General features: G+C 39.0%; 2 protein-coding genes across 2 annotated transcripts in view; one reads left to right on the plus strand and one right to left on the minus strand.

Moving 5' to 3' along the window:
- The first annotated feature begins 701 nt into the window (after positions 1-701).
- Positions 702-9289, plus strand: LOC103204453 (cytochrome c oxidase assembly protein COX11, mitochondrial). The gene is made up of 4 exons (XM_007949652.1): positions 702-1064; positions 5540-5695; positions 8595-8720; positions 9107-9289. The coding sequence occupies exons 1-4, from the start codon at positions 702-704 to the stop codon at positions 9287-9289; spliced, it is 828 nt and encodes a 275-aa protein (XP_007947843.1).
- A 5433-nt stretch (positions 9290-14722) lies between these two features.
- TOM1L1 (target of myb1 like 1 membrane trafficking protein) overlaps positions 14723-18039 on the minus strand; it is a 46767-nt gene continuing 43450 nt past the window's right edge. Inside the window, exon 15 of the mRNA XM_007949653.1 lies at positions 14723-14786. Coding sequence (XP_007947844.1) covers positions 14723-14786 — 64 coding nt within the window. The remainder of the gene's footprint in view (positions 14787-18039) is intronic.

The following is an 18039-nucleotide window of genomic DNA, read 5'->3' on the forward strand; positions in this document are numbered from 1 at the left end:
CAAGCTATTATATCTATCAAGGTTTCTTTTCCAAGATGAACATTCCTATTGCCTTCAATCCTTCTGTAAGTGACCCTAATATACTGGTCACTCTACTCTGTAGGAACTTGAGTTCAACAACATCCCTTTTTTTTTTCTCCCCTGCCGCTCCAGAAGCAAAAGTAAGAAGTAAAGAGGTATCAGAGCAAGTAGAAGCAGATTTCCCAGGAGCTGAAGAAATGCAGATGTTGACAGTGGCCAAGAGGGCTGTAGTTAACCCAGGAAGGCTTTCTGGGCTAGGTGATCCTTGAATCCAAGCCAATGGCAGTAAGCGGCTGGCAGGGGGCCAGAACACCCCAGGTAAAAGGGCCGCAGGAGAGCTGCCGCTGGGGGCCGCTAAGTTGAGACAAAGGCGGGTGGAGTCTGAGATCAAGCGAACATCCCCAGTGATGATCCAAACTTGCAGGAGGAAGAGCCAAAGCGCCTTCCTAAAAATTAGTTAGAAACTGAAGGGACGCAAACAAAGACTGACACTCAAGAAGCAAAACGCGAACTTACCCGCAATCTGGCAACCCGGCCTCCGTAGCTCGACTCCAAGGGCCGTCACCTCAAGTGCCTGTAGCAAAGGCAGCGGCGGGTTTAACCCAGATATCGCGAGAATAGGCAGGTTTCGCGAGATCTAATCTTTTCACTCTAGCAGGCGGGTGTTCTTTTCGGACACTATGGGAGGGTCCTGGCTTACAGGATGGAGGCACGTCGTTTTGTGTGGTTGGCGGTGGAGTTACGCTGGGTCCGTGACCAGGACTGGAGAGGGCGTAGAGCCTTTTCTTAGGCTGTGGAGCAGGGGAACAGGCAGTGCTGAAAGGGGGCTGAGGCGGCTCGGGACGTGGGGGCGCCGGAGGATGACCCAGGACTTTACTTCGCAGCCGCCAAGGCGGACGAAGAGAACTAACCCTTTCACTCGGGCGCAGGAGGAGGATTGGCGGCGGCGAAACAAGACTGTCCTGACGTACGTGACTGCGGCCGCCGTGGGCATGCTGGGGGCGTCCTACGCAGCTGTGCCCCTTTATCGACTTTATTGCCAGGTAGGGGCTGGTGCTGTCAACTGCGCGGCACGATCAGTAGGGGCGCTGGTGCAGGACAGATCCCTCGAGGGCGATCCCTCCACGGTGTCATAGTTGGATTTTACCAGAGTGGAAAAGGACTCAAAAGAGTGACCAACCCAGGGTCACCAAGAAATTGAGTAGCAGAGCTGCAGACAGGGCTCACGTCCTGCTCGGGAATGTGCTTACATACGTTTCATTTCTAAAACAGATTGAAAATCTCTAGTCCCTAAACTACACCCGCCGAAAAGGTCCACAGTCTGCCCTCTGGTAACTCCAGCAGCCTGCCTAACCTTAGCTGCTCACACATATGCCCGTTTTCAAAATGTGATTTATATAGTATTTGTGCATTCTGTGGACTATACTTGGTCTCTTGTTAGTTGTGCTTAAACCTAGATTTGTTGTTCATCTTTGTAAAGAGCCATGAATTAGGCCTTTTACTAATTAAATCAGGAGTCAGGAAATAAGATGATGTATTACACGAGGCAAATATGCTGCAAAGATTAACGCCTAAAGAGCAAAGGTGTCACTTTGAAGACTAAGGTGCCCCTGACCCAAGCCATGGTATTATTATCAGGGGCCTCATATTCATAGCTGATGTCAGATAGATCTTGGCTCAAAGCAGAGAATACCAGAAAGATGTTTACTTGTGTTTTATTGACTGTGCAAAGGCACTCGATTGTGTGGATCATAACAAATTGTGGATAACATTGAGAAGACTAGGAATTCCCGAACACTTAATTGTGCTCAAGAGGAACCTGTACATGGACCAGGAGGCTGTAGTTAGAACAAGGGGATACTGCATGGTTTAAAATCAGGAAGGGAGTGTGTCAGTGTGTCCTTCCACCATACTTATGAAATCTGTATGCTGAGCAAATAATCTGAGAAGCTGGACTACAGGAAGAAGGGTGTGGCATCAGGATTGGAAGAAGGTTTATTAACAATCTGTGATACGCTGATGACACAAATTTGCTTGCTGAAAGTGAGGATACTTGGAGCACTTACTGATGAAGACTAAAGACTGCCATCTGCAGTATGGATTACACCTCAGTATAGAAAAAAAAACCCAAAATCCTCACAACTGGACCAATAAGCAGTATCATGATAAATGGAGAAAAGATTGAGGTTGTCAGAGACTTTATATTACTTGGTTCTACAGTCAACACCAATGGAAGCAGCAATGAAAACATCAGATCTGCTGCAAAAGACCTCTTTAAAGTGCTGAAGAGCAAAGATATCTCCTTGAAGACTAAGATGCACCTAACCCAAGCCATGGTATTTTCATTCGGCTCATATACATGTGAGAGCTGGACAATGAATAATGAAGAGTAAACAAGAGTTGATGCTTTTGAGTTGTAGTGTTGACGAAGAATACTGAAAATACCATGGACTGCTAAAAAAACTAAGAGATCTTCCCTGGAAGAAGTGCAGCTGGTATGCTCCTTGGAAGTGACACTGGCCAGACTTCGTCTCACCTACTTTGGTCATGTCAAAAGGGACCATTCTCTGGAGAAGGATGTCATGCTTGGTAAAGTGGAGGGTCAATAAAAGAGGGGAAGGCCCTTAAGAAGATGGATTGACACAATGCTGCAGTGATGGGCTCAGGTATAGTAGGGATCGTGAGGCTGGCACAGGACCAGGCAGTGTTTCGTTCTGTTGTACACAAAGCCACCGTGAGTCGGAGATAACTCGTCAGCACATAACAACAACTAACAACAGCATGTATGTGAAAGCTGGACAATGAATAAGGAAGACCAGAGAAAAATTGATGCATTTGAATTGTGGTTTTGGCGAAGGATACTGAAAATACCAGAAGAAGGAATAAATCTGTCTTGGAAGAAGTACAGCTGGAATGCTCCTTAGAAACATTGGCCAGACTTCACTTACTTTGATCTTGTCAGAGAGAACCAGTCACTGGAGAAAAAAATGCTTGGTTAAGGAGCGGGTTAGCAAAGAAGGGAAAGATGGATTGACACAGTGGCTGCAGGGAGGGGCATAGCAAAGACGGTGAGGATGGTACAGTAAAGGCATAGCAAAGATGGTGAGGACCAGGCAGTTTTGTTCTCTTGTGCATAGGGTCGCTATGAGTCAGAACTGATTAGAAGGCACCATACAACAACGAATAAATCTGGACGGGGGGTGGATCAGGCATTTTAAATTTGTCAAGGAGTTTCAATGTGTAGCAAAGGTTGGGAATCACTAGCTTAACGTCATGACTGATATTCTTAGCAGGGGTTACTGCTCTTCTTTGCCATCATTGATGCTTGGCTTATTTCCGCTGTCCTTAACGGAGATCAACTTGCCTTTCCTTTTGATGGTGATTGAAGCAGAAGTCAAAAGGGCTTTTCAATCTCTTTTTAACAGCATTTGAGTAGGAAATTAAGTAGCTTGATGTTGGGAGGATGAGTGTAAAATCTGAAGTAGTTTCATTGAAGACCAGCCTGGACCAAGCATGAACCCCAAAACCTATATTGGTTAAACCATAAGCGGAACTGAATCCAAAATAGCAAGTATGGATTGTCCTCAAACCACTAAGAGGCAGGGATAGGGGGTGGTTTTGTCCTCCAGAGGATATTTGACAATGTCTAGAGATAATTTTGGTTGTTACCGCTAGAGGACAGAGTCTGCTTCTGGCATGTAGTAGGTAGAGGCCAGGGATACTTCTAAACAGTCTGCAGTGTGCACTATAATCTCCCCCAGCAAGGAGTTATACAGCCCCAAATGTCAGTAGTGCCAGGGCTAAGAAACCCTACCCAAACAGAAGTACTTGACAGTATTGTGTGTGTGCATATGTGTATTGTAAGGCGCCCTGGTGGTGCAATGGCTAAGCACTCGGTTGCTAACCTAAACATTAGTGGTTCAAACTTAACCAGCTGCTCTGAGGAGAAAAGGCCTGGTGCATCTGTTCCAGTAAAGATTTACAGCCTAGGAAACCCTCTGGTGCAGTTCTACTCTGTCATATTGTGTCACTATGAGTCAGAATAGAAGGTATACAACCACCACGTGTGTTTTAAGTGGGGAGAGATGAGAAGATGGGAAAGGGGAAAAAAATGTAACTAAACTTTAATAGTGACATTTCCTAAAAGATGCCGCAGTTGCATCTCTTTTGCTTCCCCCCTTCCCACTTTGGTATCTTTTCATTTCTCTAAGCATTGGACTTAAAAATTTGAAAAATCTGTATTCAAAGACTGCCTGTCAGGAAAATGACATTAAGGAATCTTTTTGGGAGCAGTTAATTTTTTTTTTTTTTTTTCAAATGACTTTCAAAACTTCTTCTGGAAAAGGAGTTACATCTTAAATCTCAGACAGCACTTTTTTTGTTTTTTTTTTAGGTAGACGACTATATTAAAGGAAAATCAAGATTTGTTCTAATACATCAATTAGGGTCATAATGTAATTTGATAATGTTGTATAGCAGTGGAATGAAGCTAGTTGACTTAAGTAAGGAAGAAAATAGTAATACTTTTTTTTTTTTGCTGGGAGTCTTCCCCCAGCCTCAATTTTTGTTTTTTTTTTCCTAGTATAGTTAACAGGTTAAGTATCTGGAGACCAGAATTCTGGCAACCTCAAGCATCAGAAGAGTGATGACCTTGGAAGTAAGGATTTTTTTTTTTTTTTTTTTAAAGCATCTCTGATAAATAATGACAGTGGAAATAGGCAAGAAGTGTCAGACACAGGTTATCCTGATGCCCTATGATTAGCTGATTAATTGGCCAAAGGGATTAGGTGCTTTGGTTAACTGGTGATGTCTATAAAAGTTGTATTATGCAGACAAATACATGAAAAGAACCAACATGGGAAAATACTCATGATGCTGCCAAAGAAAAGCAAACTGCAAGAATGAAGCTACAAGCTAATTTGGGCTGTAAAAGTTGAGATGGAAAAGGACAATGGAGGATCATTAAAAAAAATTTTTTTTAAATAATTTAATTGAAATGACTAGGTCATGGGTAAATTTTATTTCTATTAATGAATAATTAATGTGAAATACTAGCAATAAAGTATATTTAATAAGCTAAAAATTCTGAGCTCTATTATCAGTGATAATATTTCACTTATCTAGAGACTCAGCTTCTTTCAAGTGACTCATTTTTGATCTTGCCAGATCACCAAGGGATTGCGTAAATACAGATGACTTTACCAATAGGCCCCTGTTACCCTAAAAGTGGCAAAACCATTGACACAGACATAGGAATTGATTCGTGATAGTATATAAACCTCTCGGAAGGAAGGTTGGGCAATCCTACTTCCGTAGTGATACTGCCTCGGAAACCCAAGGAGGGGTCGCTATGAGTCGGGGCCGACTCGATGGCAAACAACAACAATAATAATATAAACCTGGCTTCAACTAGATTATTAAAGTTAATTGAATAAAGTTGGCTTTTAAAATTTTATTTTTATCCAATAAATCATCAGCACCTGAAAGTATTATCTGCCACTTTCCTATCTTTTTGTAGACTACTGGACTTGGAGGATCAGCAGTAGCAGGCCATGCATCAGACCAGATTGAAACCATGGTGCCTGTTAAGGATCGCATCATTAAAGTTACCTTTAATGCAGATGTGCATGCAAGTCTCCAGTGGAACTTTAGACCTCAGCAAACTGAAATATATGTAAGTGATTGATGCAATTAAATGAAGATTACTTTTTCAGTGTAAAAATTTCTTTTGTCACTTAAACTGTTTCATAGTTTAGGAAACACTCATGTAAACTTAATTTCAAAATCCTGAGAGACTTCATTGTAGGGATAGTGCCCTACATCTAAGGTGGCAGAATAAACTTTAACTTTTAAGTTACATACTATTACAGTAAAACTCATTTTGAAAGAACAGGAAAATGTCATCTGTTTCTTTAAGAATAATATTAGGAGTTCACTAAATAGTCTTCTGGTCACTAATTTCTAGAGTAGCTGTAGCTATCAGGCATAGTGCTGGTTGTTCCTCAGGTGTGGATGATACAGGAAAATTGTTGAAAATCATTGGTTGTGATGAAAAGTATCCCTGTCCCTCTAAACAAATGAAAAAATTGAAGAGCTTTAGTTGTACTAAATAGTTATGTATACTATACCTAAAAAGGTTTTCTAAAAAGATCTTGAATAACTTGAACCTAAGGAGTATTTAATTGAAATCATCTCATTAACTGAGGATTAACCAGAAAGACTGAATTTCAGCCCTTCTGGAAAACTCTTAAAAATATTAGTGCATCCCTAGGTGAGTAAACATGTCTGATTCGTCAATGATTGAGGATTCTCTAAGTTAATTTTTTTTTTAATGTTTATTCCATATATATGGTAGTTGTGGTAGTTAAGGTTGTGTGTCAGCTTGGCTGGGGCTGGTTGAGTGCCTGGGCAGCTGGTGGTAGTTACTTCCCATGATGAGATGGTCAGTCAACTCCATGGTGGGATCCACCACAAGAGCAGCTGCTTTAGGGATGTGGTCTGTTTCCCATATATAAGCAGCAGCTTTGGGAATGGTCTCTAGCTTATGGCACGCTTGAACCCTGCTGTAGCTGAGTCGTTGTTCAGGAGCCTGCCATGCTCTGCTGATCTTGGGACTTTCAGTGACTTGAATCAATAGCCTGCCATGTGGTTGGTAACATTGGGACTGTGCCTTTTCACTTATCAACCTTGGGTTTGTCAGCCTCAGCAGCCAGCAGCTGTGTGAGTAAAGAAATGCCTACAGCTTCAGTGGACTGGGAGCAGGAGGCAGAGCTGAAGCTCAGAGTCAAGGGGCTTTCACCCAGCCCCTAGAGCCTGGCACTTTGAACTCAGACTTAAAGCCTCCAAACTGTAAGAGAATAAACTCTTCTTTTGTTAAAGCCATCCTAACCAGAACAATAGTATACAAGGTATCAGTGGCTGAATTGTTACACATGACAAAACATTCTTTGGAAATTGATTTTTTTAAAAAACCTTTGCTATTGCCTGTTTTCTCAAAGCAGATTGAAAGCTTTTTGGTTAAATAAAGGTTCTATTCAGTTAGAGTTTTATTCTGGTTGTAAGGAAGCTCAGTTTAATGGTGGTTTCCTTTAAAACTTTTCCTTTAGTCAGCTATATACTGTTACTCAAATAGAAATATTACCAAGAATTTAGGCTTGGGCTGTAGAAGGCTAGGCTTGTCCATGAACACATTTTAAATAACTTAATTTGCAGATTACTACTTGAAGACTTCAGATATACAAAAGGATAATTCATAACTAATTATGCAAATTTGCTGCAAAAGACCCCTTTAAAGCGTTGTGGTAGTTACGTTTGTCTGTCAACTTAGCTGGGCCTGGTTGACCGGCTGGGCAGCTGGTGGTAGTATTCCCCATGATGAGACTATCAATCAGCTCCATGGTAGGATCTACCACAAGCAGCTGAGTAAGCTGCCTTTGGGTAAGTCATCTGTTTTCTGTATATAAGCAGGAGCTTTGAGAATGGTCTCTAGCCTATGGCGTGCTTGGACCCTGCATGTAGCTGCGTCATGGCTCAGCAGCCTGCTATGCTCTGCCGACCTTGGGACTTAAAATGGACTTAAGTTAATGGCCTGCCGTGTGGTTTGGTAACATTGGGACTGTGCCTTTTTGTCAACCTTGGGGCTTCTCGGCCTCAGCAGCCAGCAGCTGTCTATTTGAAGAAATACCTCTAGCTCCAGTGGGCTGGGAGCAGAAGGCAGAGCTGGACCCCAAGGTTGAGGGGCTTTCACCCAGCCCCTAGAGCCTGGCACTTTGAACTTGGACGTAAAGCCTCCAAATTGTAAGAATAAACTCCTCTTTGTTAAGGCCATCCCATTTGTGGTATATTTCTCTTCAGAGCGGCACTAGGTAACCAGAACAAGTGTTTTCAAGCAAAGCTGTCACTTTGAAGACTAAGATGCACCTGACCTAAGCCATGGTATTTTTAATAGCTTTATATGCAAGTGAAAAGACTGCAGAAGAACTTACGCATTTGAATTGCAGTGTTGGTGAAGAATATCGAATGTACCATAGACTGCTAGAAGAATGAACAGGTTTATTTTGAAGGAAGTACAGCCAGAATTTTCTTTAGAATGGAGAATGGCCAGGCGTCATTTCTCATACTTTAGTTACATTGTCAGGGGAGACCCGTCCCTGCAGAATGATATCATGCTTGGTAAAGTAGAGGGTCAGTAAAAAAGGGGAAGATCTTCAACGAAATGGATTGACACAGTGGCTGCAGTGGTGGGCTCAAGCATAGCAATGATTGTAAGAACGGTGCAGGACCAGGCAGTGTTCTGTTCTGTTGTACATAGAGTTGCTATGAGTTGAAACTGACTAGATGGCACCTAACAACAATTATGCATAACAGAACATTAGTTCCTCATTGATCCATGCAAATAAAATTTGAAACTCAGCTATGTATATGGGTAATATTCACAATTTATTTTGCTGACTCACATTAGTTTAAAGTAGGTATTATCTTATAAATGAGGAAAATATTCTGAGGATAAGTTAGTAGTGAAAAGAACCATGTGAGATTTTAAGTATTGATAATATATATTTTCTTTAAAACAGGTAGTGCCAGGAGAGACTGCGCTGGCTTTTTATAAAGCTAAGAATCCTACTGATAAACCAGTAATCGGAATTTCTACCTACAATGTTGTGCCATTTGAAGCTGGACAGTATTTCAATAAAATACAGGTACAACTATCTGCAAACTTTGTAGAATATGATAAAGGCACATGAAACTGTTTAATGCTCAATTTGCTTCAGTGTTTTAGGTTTTAGTAGACACTTATAATTTCTGAAAACACATATTTTCCTAAATTTCAAGCTGCATGTTTTCCCCCTTTCACATCAGCTGTGTAAAGACTGAAAGCCAAATCAAACAGGTATCTGCTTTTAAGATTAGAAGACATAATTTGTTGATTCTAAACCCCTAAAGCAGAGCTCAGTTTGAGATGAAATGATGGCATTAGTCCATCACAGTACTTAAAAGTATGCTTATGAAAGGCAATTAACTATTTTCTTAGTTTCTGTTATAGTAATAGAAATGTTATTAAATTATATCTTTCTATAACTTCTAGTGCTTCTGTTTTGAAGAACAAAGACTTAATCCACAAGAGGAAGTAGATATGCCAGTATTTTTCTACATTGATCCCGAATTTGCTGAAGATCCAAGAATGTTGAATGTTGATCTTATTACTCTTTCTTATACTTTTTTTGAAGCTAAAGAAGGCCACAAGTTGCCAGTTCCAGGCTATAACTGATGTCAACAATCTTGTTTGTGATTTGTGATTTTTGGCCTTCTCGGAGAAGTAATTCTATAATGTTACTAAATTATCATGTACTGATGGTTCTACCCTCCTCCCCTCCGCCAACTAATTTACCCCACTTAAAATTCAGAAAACAAGATTAGCCTATACCATAAGGAACCCATAGTGCCTCTTTGGAATGTATGACTGTTCACTACCAAACTTAAGAGTCTGATAGTAGTATTAAAAGAAACTGCTTTGCTTTTTAAATATGCAGGCATGGATTTAACGTTACAGTTTAAGTTAGTAGTAGATCTCTTTCAAATTATTGGCCCTTCATACTTAATAGCATTAATCTGAGAATTTTTTAAAAAATTTATACCTAATCTTATTTATTTTAGGCTAAACCAGGACTTCTAACCATATTTATTATCTTGAAAATAGTTGGTTACTACTTGCCTTCAGTGTGTTCACATTGAAGTCATTATTTTAAAAGCTCAACATGAAAGAGGAATCACTAAATAACTTGTCCAAAGATTGCATTCTTATTTCAAATTCTACTTTATGTTTTAAGGTCTAGGGCTATTTTACAATCATAGTAATGAATAGATAATTACTTTGAAATTATGGTACCATGAAATTGAAATAAAATATGTAAATATATCTGTCAGACTTCTGGGATTTACTGTCACAGTTTGAAGTCTCTGAATGTTTAAATGTAGGGTTGTGTACATGTACTGGTATCCGAAGATCTTTTGTGAACAAACTCTGTAAAAAGGATACATTAAATTATTTTAATAGTAATTTATTTGTCTTGTAATTTATGTCAACTAATGCACAATTTATTCTGAACGTTTCTCAGTAAAATCTTTGTTCTAAATAGAAATATTAAATTACTGTTTTAAAAAAAGTATTATAAAGAATCAAAATTAAAGGCAACTTGATGCAGAGTCCAGTGATGTTTACAATCATCAAGGCTTTTACAATTCATAATTCTGAACAAGAGTATTACTTATAGAGAAGTGCAAACTGACTTTCACATTCAATTTTAGTTAATTGAAGGCACTCAGTAATTTCCCTGGATAATACCTTTAGTTTCTCACATTTTATGCTTACATCTATTCAGAATTACTTTGTAAAAAGGAATCTTCATCTACTTTTATCACAACTGTGTGATGATTTCTTTCTGATAATTTATTTTCTAAAATGTAGGAAGACTAGTACAACCTAAGACCCTGAAATCAAACTGGATGGCTGAAGTATAATATATTTTTCTTCAGCTGAAGTTTTAAGTGAATATATGTCACAAACAAATTCTTTTGAGATAAATCTTAAGCTGTTGTCCAGAATCATTAATGTTCCCCTGGAACTATTACTCTCCTATTGAAACTTCATTATTGTAGAGGAGAAATATTCCAGTATCCACCATGGCTTTGACCTACTGGTAGGTCTTATCTTCCAGACTTTGGGCAGGGTCTAGCCATTAGAGAATTGGTACTCCTGATGTGGCTTGTGAGCTGGTAGTCCAGTTTTGCCTACAACAGAGAGAAGGTAGTCAGTCATCTCTATCCTCTTGTTTTTCTCCATTCTTTGATAACTTTTCCTCATCTTTCTCTACTGGGAAGCTAGAAAGCAAGACAGTAATAGAAAAGTGAGAATTTACTTTTTCCATTGGTGGAGGAAAGTGTGAGAATAAAAAAGGCTAACAGCTTGCTGTTAGTAATTAAATGGGATAATTAATGCATCTGGAGCATTAGACAGTAAATAGGAAGAATCCAGACCTATCTGGAAGACTAACAATGAATGGGTTCTGTTGTTGTTAGGTGCCACTGAGTCATCTCAGCTCATAGCGACCTTATGCATAACACCATGAAACACTGCCTGGTCCTGTGCCAGCCTCACTATCCTTGCTATACCTGAGCCTATCATTGCAGCCACTGTGTCAATCCATCTCATTGAGGGCCTTCCCCTTTTCTGTTGACTCTCCACTTTACCAAGCATGATATCCTCCAGGGAATGGTCCCTTCTGACAACATGACCAAAGTAGGTGAGATGAAGTCTAGCTATTCTAACTTCCAAGGAACATTCTGGCTGCACTTCTCCCAGGACATATTTGTTAGTTGTTTTAGCAGTCTGTGGTACTCTCAGTATTTTTCACCAACACCAAAACTCAAAAGCATTGACTATTCTTCATTCTTCCTTATTCACTGTCCAGCTCTCACATGCATACAAGGTGACTGAAAACACCATGGCTTGGGTTAGGCATGCTTTAGTCTTTGAGGAGACATCTTTGCTCTTCAGCACGTGAAAGAGGTCTTTTGCAGCAAATTTGCCCAATGCACTACGTCATCTAATGTCTTGACTGCTGCTTCCATTGGTGTTGACTGTAGAACCAAGTAATATGAAGTCTTTGACAACTTCAATCTTTTTTTCATTTATCATGATACTGCTTATTGGTCCAGTTGTGAGGATTTTTTTTTTTTCTTTATATTGAGGTATAATCCATACTGCAGACTATAGTCTTTAATCTTCATTAGTAAGTGCTTCAAGTCATTCTCACTTTCAGCAAGCAAAGTTGTGTTGTCTGTGTATCGTAGATTGTTAATGAGTCTTCTTCCAATCCTGATGCCACATTCTTTATATAGTCCAGCTTCTTGGATTATTTGTTTCGCATATAGATTGAACAAGTATGATGAAAGGATAAATAAAACCTTGATGCACGCCTTTACTGATTTTAAACCATGGAGTATCCCCTTGTTCTGTTCTAACGACAGCTTCCTGGTCTATGTATAGGTTCTTCATGAGTATAATTAAGTGTTCTGGAATTCCCATTCTTCTCAGTGTTATCCATAATTTGTTATGATCCACACAATGGAATGCTTGTGCATAGTCAATAAAACACAAACATCTTTTTGGTATTCTTTGCTTTGAGCCAAGATCCATCTGACATCAGCAATGATATCCCTCAGTCCATGTCCTCTTCTGAGTCCAGCTTGCATTTCTGGAAGTTCTCTGTCAATATATTACTGCAACCATTTTTGAATTATCTTCAGTAAGATTTACTTGCATGTGATATTAATGATACTGTTCGATAATTTCCACATTCTGTGGAATCACCTTTCTTTCAAATGGGTACAAATATGGATCTCTTCCAGTCAGTTGGCCAAGTAGTTGTCTTCCAAATCTCTTGGCATAGCTGAGTGAGTGCCTCCAGTGCAGCATCCATTTGTTTAAACATTTCAATGGGTATTTTGTCAATTCCTGGAGCCTTGTTTTTCACCACTCCTTCAGTGCAGCTTTGACTTCTTCATTACCATTGGTTCTTGATCATATGCCACCTCCTGAAAGGGATGAACATTGACTAGTTCTTTTTGGTACAATGACTTTGTGTATTCCTTCCATCTTCTTTTGATGTTTCCTACATCATTCAATATTTTGTCCATAGACTCTTTTAATATTGCAACTCGGGGCTTCTATTTTTTCTTCAGTGCTTTCAGCTTGAGAAATGCTGAGTGTGTTCTTCTCTTTTGGTTTTCTAACTCCAGGTCTTTGTGCATTTCATTATAATAATTGACTGTCTTCTCAAGCTGCTATTTTAAATCTTGTGTTCAGCTCTTTTATCTTGTCATTTCTTCCATTTGCTTTAGCTACTTTCCATTCAGAGGCAAGTTTCAGAGTCTCTTCTTACAACCATTGTGGTGTTTTCTTCCTTACCTGTCTTTTTAATGACCTTTTGCTGTCTTCATGGATGATGTTCTTGATGTCATCTCACAATCTTCTGGTTTTTAGTCATTGGTGATACTGACCATCTCCATCACCTCTTGCCACAGATGCAGTCAATCTGATTCTTATGTACTCCATCTGGTGAAGTCCACTTGTATAGCTGCCATTTGTGTTGTTGAAAAAAGGTATTTGCAATGAGTAAGTCATTGGTGTTGCAAAATTCTATCATGCGCTCTCCAGCATTACTTCAATCACCAAGGCCATATTTTCCAACTACCAGCGATTCTTCTTTGTTACCAGCTTTTGCATTCCAATCACCAGTGATAATCAACACATTTTGATTGCATGTTCAGTCAATTTCAGACTGCAGAAGTTGGTAAAAATCTTCAATTTCCTCATCTTTGGCTTTGGTGGTTGATGTGTAAATCTGAATAGTGGTAGTATTAACTGGTCTTCCTTATAATAATAATATGGATATTATCCTACCACTGACAACACTATACTTCAGGATAGCTCTTGAAACATTCTTATGATGAATGCCATGCCATTCCTCTTCAAATTGTCATTCCCAGCATAGTAGATCATATGGCTGTCTGATTCAAAATGGCTAAATCCAGTCCATTTCAGCTCACTGATGCCTAGGATATTGATCTTTATGTGTTCTATTTCATTTTTGACAAGTCCAGTTTTCCTAGATTCATACTTCATACATTCCATGTTCCAGTTATTAATGGATGTTAACAGCTGTTTTTTCTCATTTTGAGTCATGCCATGTCAGCAAACAGGCCCCAAAAGCTTTGCTCTATCCACTTCATTAAAGTCAGCTCTACTCTGAGGAGGTAGCTCTTCCCCAGTCATATCTTGAGTGCCCTCTGAGCTGAGGGGCTCATCTTCTGGCAGTGTATTGGACAGTGTTACAGCGTTATTCATAAAGTTTTCCAGTAATAAATCAGACAGTGTTTCACTGCTATTCATAAGGTTTCCACTCGGCAATTCTTTGAGAAGTGGATGGCCTCTTCCTTCTTCCCAGTCTGTCTTAGTCTGGAAGCTCTGCTGAAACCTGTCCACCACCTGCTATCATTTGAAACACCAGTGGCATAGCCTTCAGCTTCACAGCAACGTGCAAGCCACTACAGTAGGACAAACTAACATAAAAGTTTGCCTCCCTTAGCGGTTCCAAACACTTCACTCACTTTCTGGTCTCCCTCAGCTGCTCTGAACCACTGTGCATCCCACTTCCTGGTCTATCTCCTCCCTCAAGCTGCTCTGAACCGCACTGCTGCTGCCCCTGGCCAGCTTCCTGGTCCATCTGCCCCCTTGAGCTGCTATGAGCTACCACCACTGTCACCCCCCAGCCAGCTCCCTGGTTCTACCAGGACCAATTAACAGGTATTGACTGCACATTAAGGACAAAAGCATGATTTCAGGGTTAAGTTTCTACTGATAATCTATTTTGTTATCACTAATGGCATTTATATACTGTAAACTAACATCTGCATTACCAAGCCTCATTATTTCTAGTTGAAAACACTACAAAGAATGTATTTCATTAGTGAACAATAGCTTATTATCATTTGAGTGATTAAGAGGAACTTTTCTAATGATATTTCAGTCACCAAAATATAGTCTCAGATGGCCCTAATGAAAATATTTATAGGACGTGACAGCTGCACTGAAATGATGGACAATGTGGTATGTAAACTGTGTAAACTAAAAGTTTTTACCTCAACAATCAGTGTGACTTTGAGCTCTTTTGTGGTGATGAACATCAATTTCTTCATAAATAGCTCTGAAACAAAACCAGCCATCATGGCAAAAAGGTTACATGATCAATTAATAAATTGATAATAACATCATTTAAAAGTCCTATTTTGTTTTTTAACTGCTAGCACCTTAACTAGAAATTGGGCTACTTTGAGTATTCAGGGTGTATCAGTGAATGAAAACAAAGAACTTGGTCCCAAAGTGTACATTTGTGCTTTCCTAAATTCCAATGTTGCAATTTCAGTGCATCTTATAAATATCTATAGTGTATAACCAATTCAGTTCTGTTATTTAAATGAAAAATATGGTGCAAATTCGGACAAACAAGAGTTTGGTTCTTGTCAAACAGGGAATAGATCCTGCTCAGCTTTTCCTGGTTTTAAAATTAAAAATCAAAAAATTAAATACTCTGCTCCAGCTTATTTAACCTATGTGATTATAGTCCAGGGTCCTGAACAACCTTTGTTACTCTCACCTTTATGCCTTACAGTAATTTTTCTGACATCTTTCATTTCTTACATATATTTGTAAGTAGAAAATGGTATCTATACCCATAAATATGATATTCAGATATAAAAATCAACACTCTAAAGTCACTATCACCAACTTCATTAGGCCTCCCAGCATGGCCTTGCAATCTTAATATGTTTCTCTGATCAGTTTCATGTCTCATTTTCCACAGAACTATTTCAGCCTTCCTTAGCCTGTGATCCCCCTCTCACTCTCAGCCAGATGTCACTTCTTAATTAAATGAAATGTCATGATAAAGAAATATCTTCATCTGTACTTATCCTATACTGTGTGATTCTACCTACCTCTGCCTATCAAACACTTCACTCTTTCAGTTATCCACTCTTCCCGAATCTTCAACCTCTCCCTCTCTACTAGATCCTACTCAGAATTCAAAGATGCTTTAGCATATCCCATTTTATAAAACAATCCTTAAACCTATATCTACTTTAAGTAATCACCTCATTAATCGTTCTCTAGCTGCTGGACACTTTCCATCATCCTTTCACATGTAAGCTAAGTTACCTGCATATTATCTCTACTTCATCTCTTACTTTTTAACAGCAGGATTTGGCTTCCATACCTATCAATCTACCAAAATGACTTTTACTAAAATCACCAATGTCTATTAATCTAATGTTTAGTTCTCAGTCCTGTCGTACTTGACCTTGCAGCAACGTTCATCAGAGTTGTACATGCCCTTCTCTTTGCTTTGAAATTACAGTTTCTACATCTGTTAACCAGCTCTCTATTGTTCTCTTTACTCTTGGCTCTGGCATTTTCATTTCCTTAAATATGCCAAGTCTTTTTCTTTCCTTGAGGTCTCTGTACAAGTTGTGTCCTGGGTCTGTACCATTCCCAAACTTGCCCCTTGACTAACAGCTGCAGGTCTAAGCTTTAATGTCATGTCCTTAAACTTTGTCTGTCAGTTAAATTAGTTCTCCCTGTTAACACATTTTCAAGTTACCATATTCCTTTATACCATTAACACCAATCATAAATACATATTTGCTTGCTGATATAATTTCTGTTTACACATGTGATTTAATGCCTAAGGCATTTGACTGCTAACCAAAAGGTCAGTGGTTCAAAATCACTAGCCACTTCACAGGAGAAAGATGAGGCAGTCTGCTTTTGTAAAGAATTACAAGGTCAGAAACTCTATGGGGTTGCTATGAGTCAAAATCGACTCGATGTCAAACCAAAAAACTCACTGCCATCAAGTCGATTTTAACTTACAGTGACCCCCTTTGGGTTTCTGAGGTGGTAACTCTTCAAGAAGTAGATTCCCCAGTCTTCCTTCCACAGAGCAGCTGGTTGTTTGAACCGCCAACCTTCTGGTTAGCAGTCAAATGCATTAGGCATTATGCCACCAGAGCTTTTGAATTTTTTTTTTTTTTTTTGTACTATATATTACGTGTGTGTGTGTGTGTATGTGTATGTGTCTATCACCATAAGTATTTTCCTCTGTCCTGCTAAAGCAGAAATTCTTTACCAGGGGTTCACAGACAACAGTGAATTAAGATACCCTACACCCAGAAATTGAAAACAATGGCAGGGAATTAAAAAACTTAGCTTTTTACTTTCTCTCTCATCTTTGATATCTGTTGCACTGCCATGTCTACTTACAGTAATCTTATTAATTGGAATAAAAAAAATGTTTCATATTTGAAGGCAGAAACTGATAAAAACATTAAGTCTTCAGAGAGCAGACCTAGCTTAATACCAATTATTTCTAAATCCCATACATCAATAACATCATTCAGTGGTACTTTATTAAGCAAAATAATGATGCCGAGTTAGAAAAAAAAAATTAGTGAATTCCTAAGTCTAGAAGATTTATTCATACATTATTCCAAAATGTATCACTAAATTGAGCATTTAAAATGGGGGTCAAAAACTCAAATGCCTACCCATGCCAGGCAGATCAAATGAATGGACGCAGCAGGTCAGGTGGCCCCCAGTGGACTGCAGAGTATGCCTTTGCTAAGGGAGGGAGACACTACTCAGCTCCAACCTGTTGTTGGCATATAAATTGTAGGCCTGGCTCTGCCAAGACTTCCAAAAAAAATCAGAAATTCAGATTTTTGGGAAATATTCCAGTATTTTGTGGTTGGAAATTAATTTCAAAAATTGCACATTTTAAATTTTGTATGGATCAAACAGAACACAACTACCAGCAAGATACAACTTATAGGCTGCCAATTTCTGAATAATGATTTCTAAAATCTTGTTTTAATCGTTTTTAAGAACTTTGGGAGTAACTTTCAATTAATCAAAGTATATTAAAGCTCTATTGTATCTACCACTCCCCTAGCCCATAAATATTTATGTGCTTTGGCCCAATATGAAATTAAATAATGGTGCTTTAAGGATTTCAAGTTGTTTTTTAAACCAAATATTAATCCATTTTAAGTACCTTGTGTCAGTATTGAAGACTAAAAACAAGTTCTTGTATGTTCTTTGGGGATCAGTAGTCAGAGCTCATGCAGAACATCTCATCAATGTGGTGTTACTTATGTCATCTATCTGCAAATGGTACCCTTCTCAAGCTGGAGAGAATGTGACTTTTTACCAAAGCATCTATGAGGATGTCCATGTTAGTTCTGATTATTCTTTTTTTCTCTTTACTTTTTATTGTGATTTGGATGAGTTTACATAGCAAATTAGTGTTCTATTCAATGATTCATACACACTTTGTTTTGTGACATTGATCACAATCCACACAATATAACAGCACTCGTCCCACCTCCGCCCTGTGCTTCCCA

This window comes from Orycteropus afer, unplaced genomic scaffold (genome assembly GCF_000298275.1).
Source record: "Orycteropus afer afer isolate SDZICR_OR568_19922 unplaced genomic scaffold, OryAfe1.0 scaffold00249, whole genome shotgun sequence".
NCBI lineage: Eukaryota > Metazoa > Chordata > Mammalia > Tubulidentata > Orycteropodidae > Orycteropus > Orycteropus afer.

Coding starts and splice junctions, on each gene's coding strand:
- LOC103204453 (XM_007949652.1), top strand. CDS start 702: ATGGGAGGGTCCTGGCTTACAGGATGGAGGCACGTCGTTTTGTGTGGT. Junction 1,065..5,539: donor TTTATCGACTTTATTGCCAG/GTAGGGGCTGGT, acceptor ATCTTTTTGTAG/ACTACTGGACTTGGAGGATC. Junction 8,721..9,106: donor AGTATTTCAATAAAATACAG/GTACAACTATCT, acceptor TATAACTTCTAG/TGCTTCTGTTTTGAAGAACA.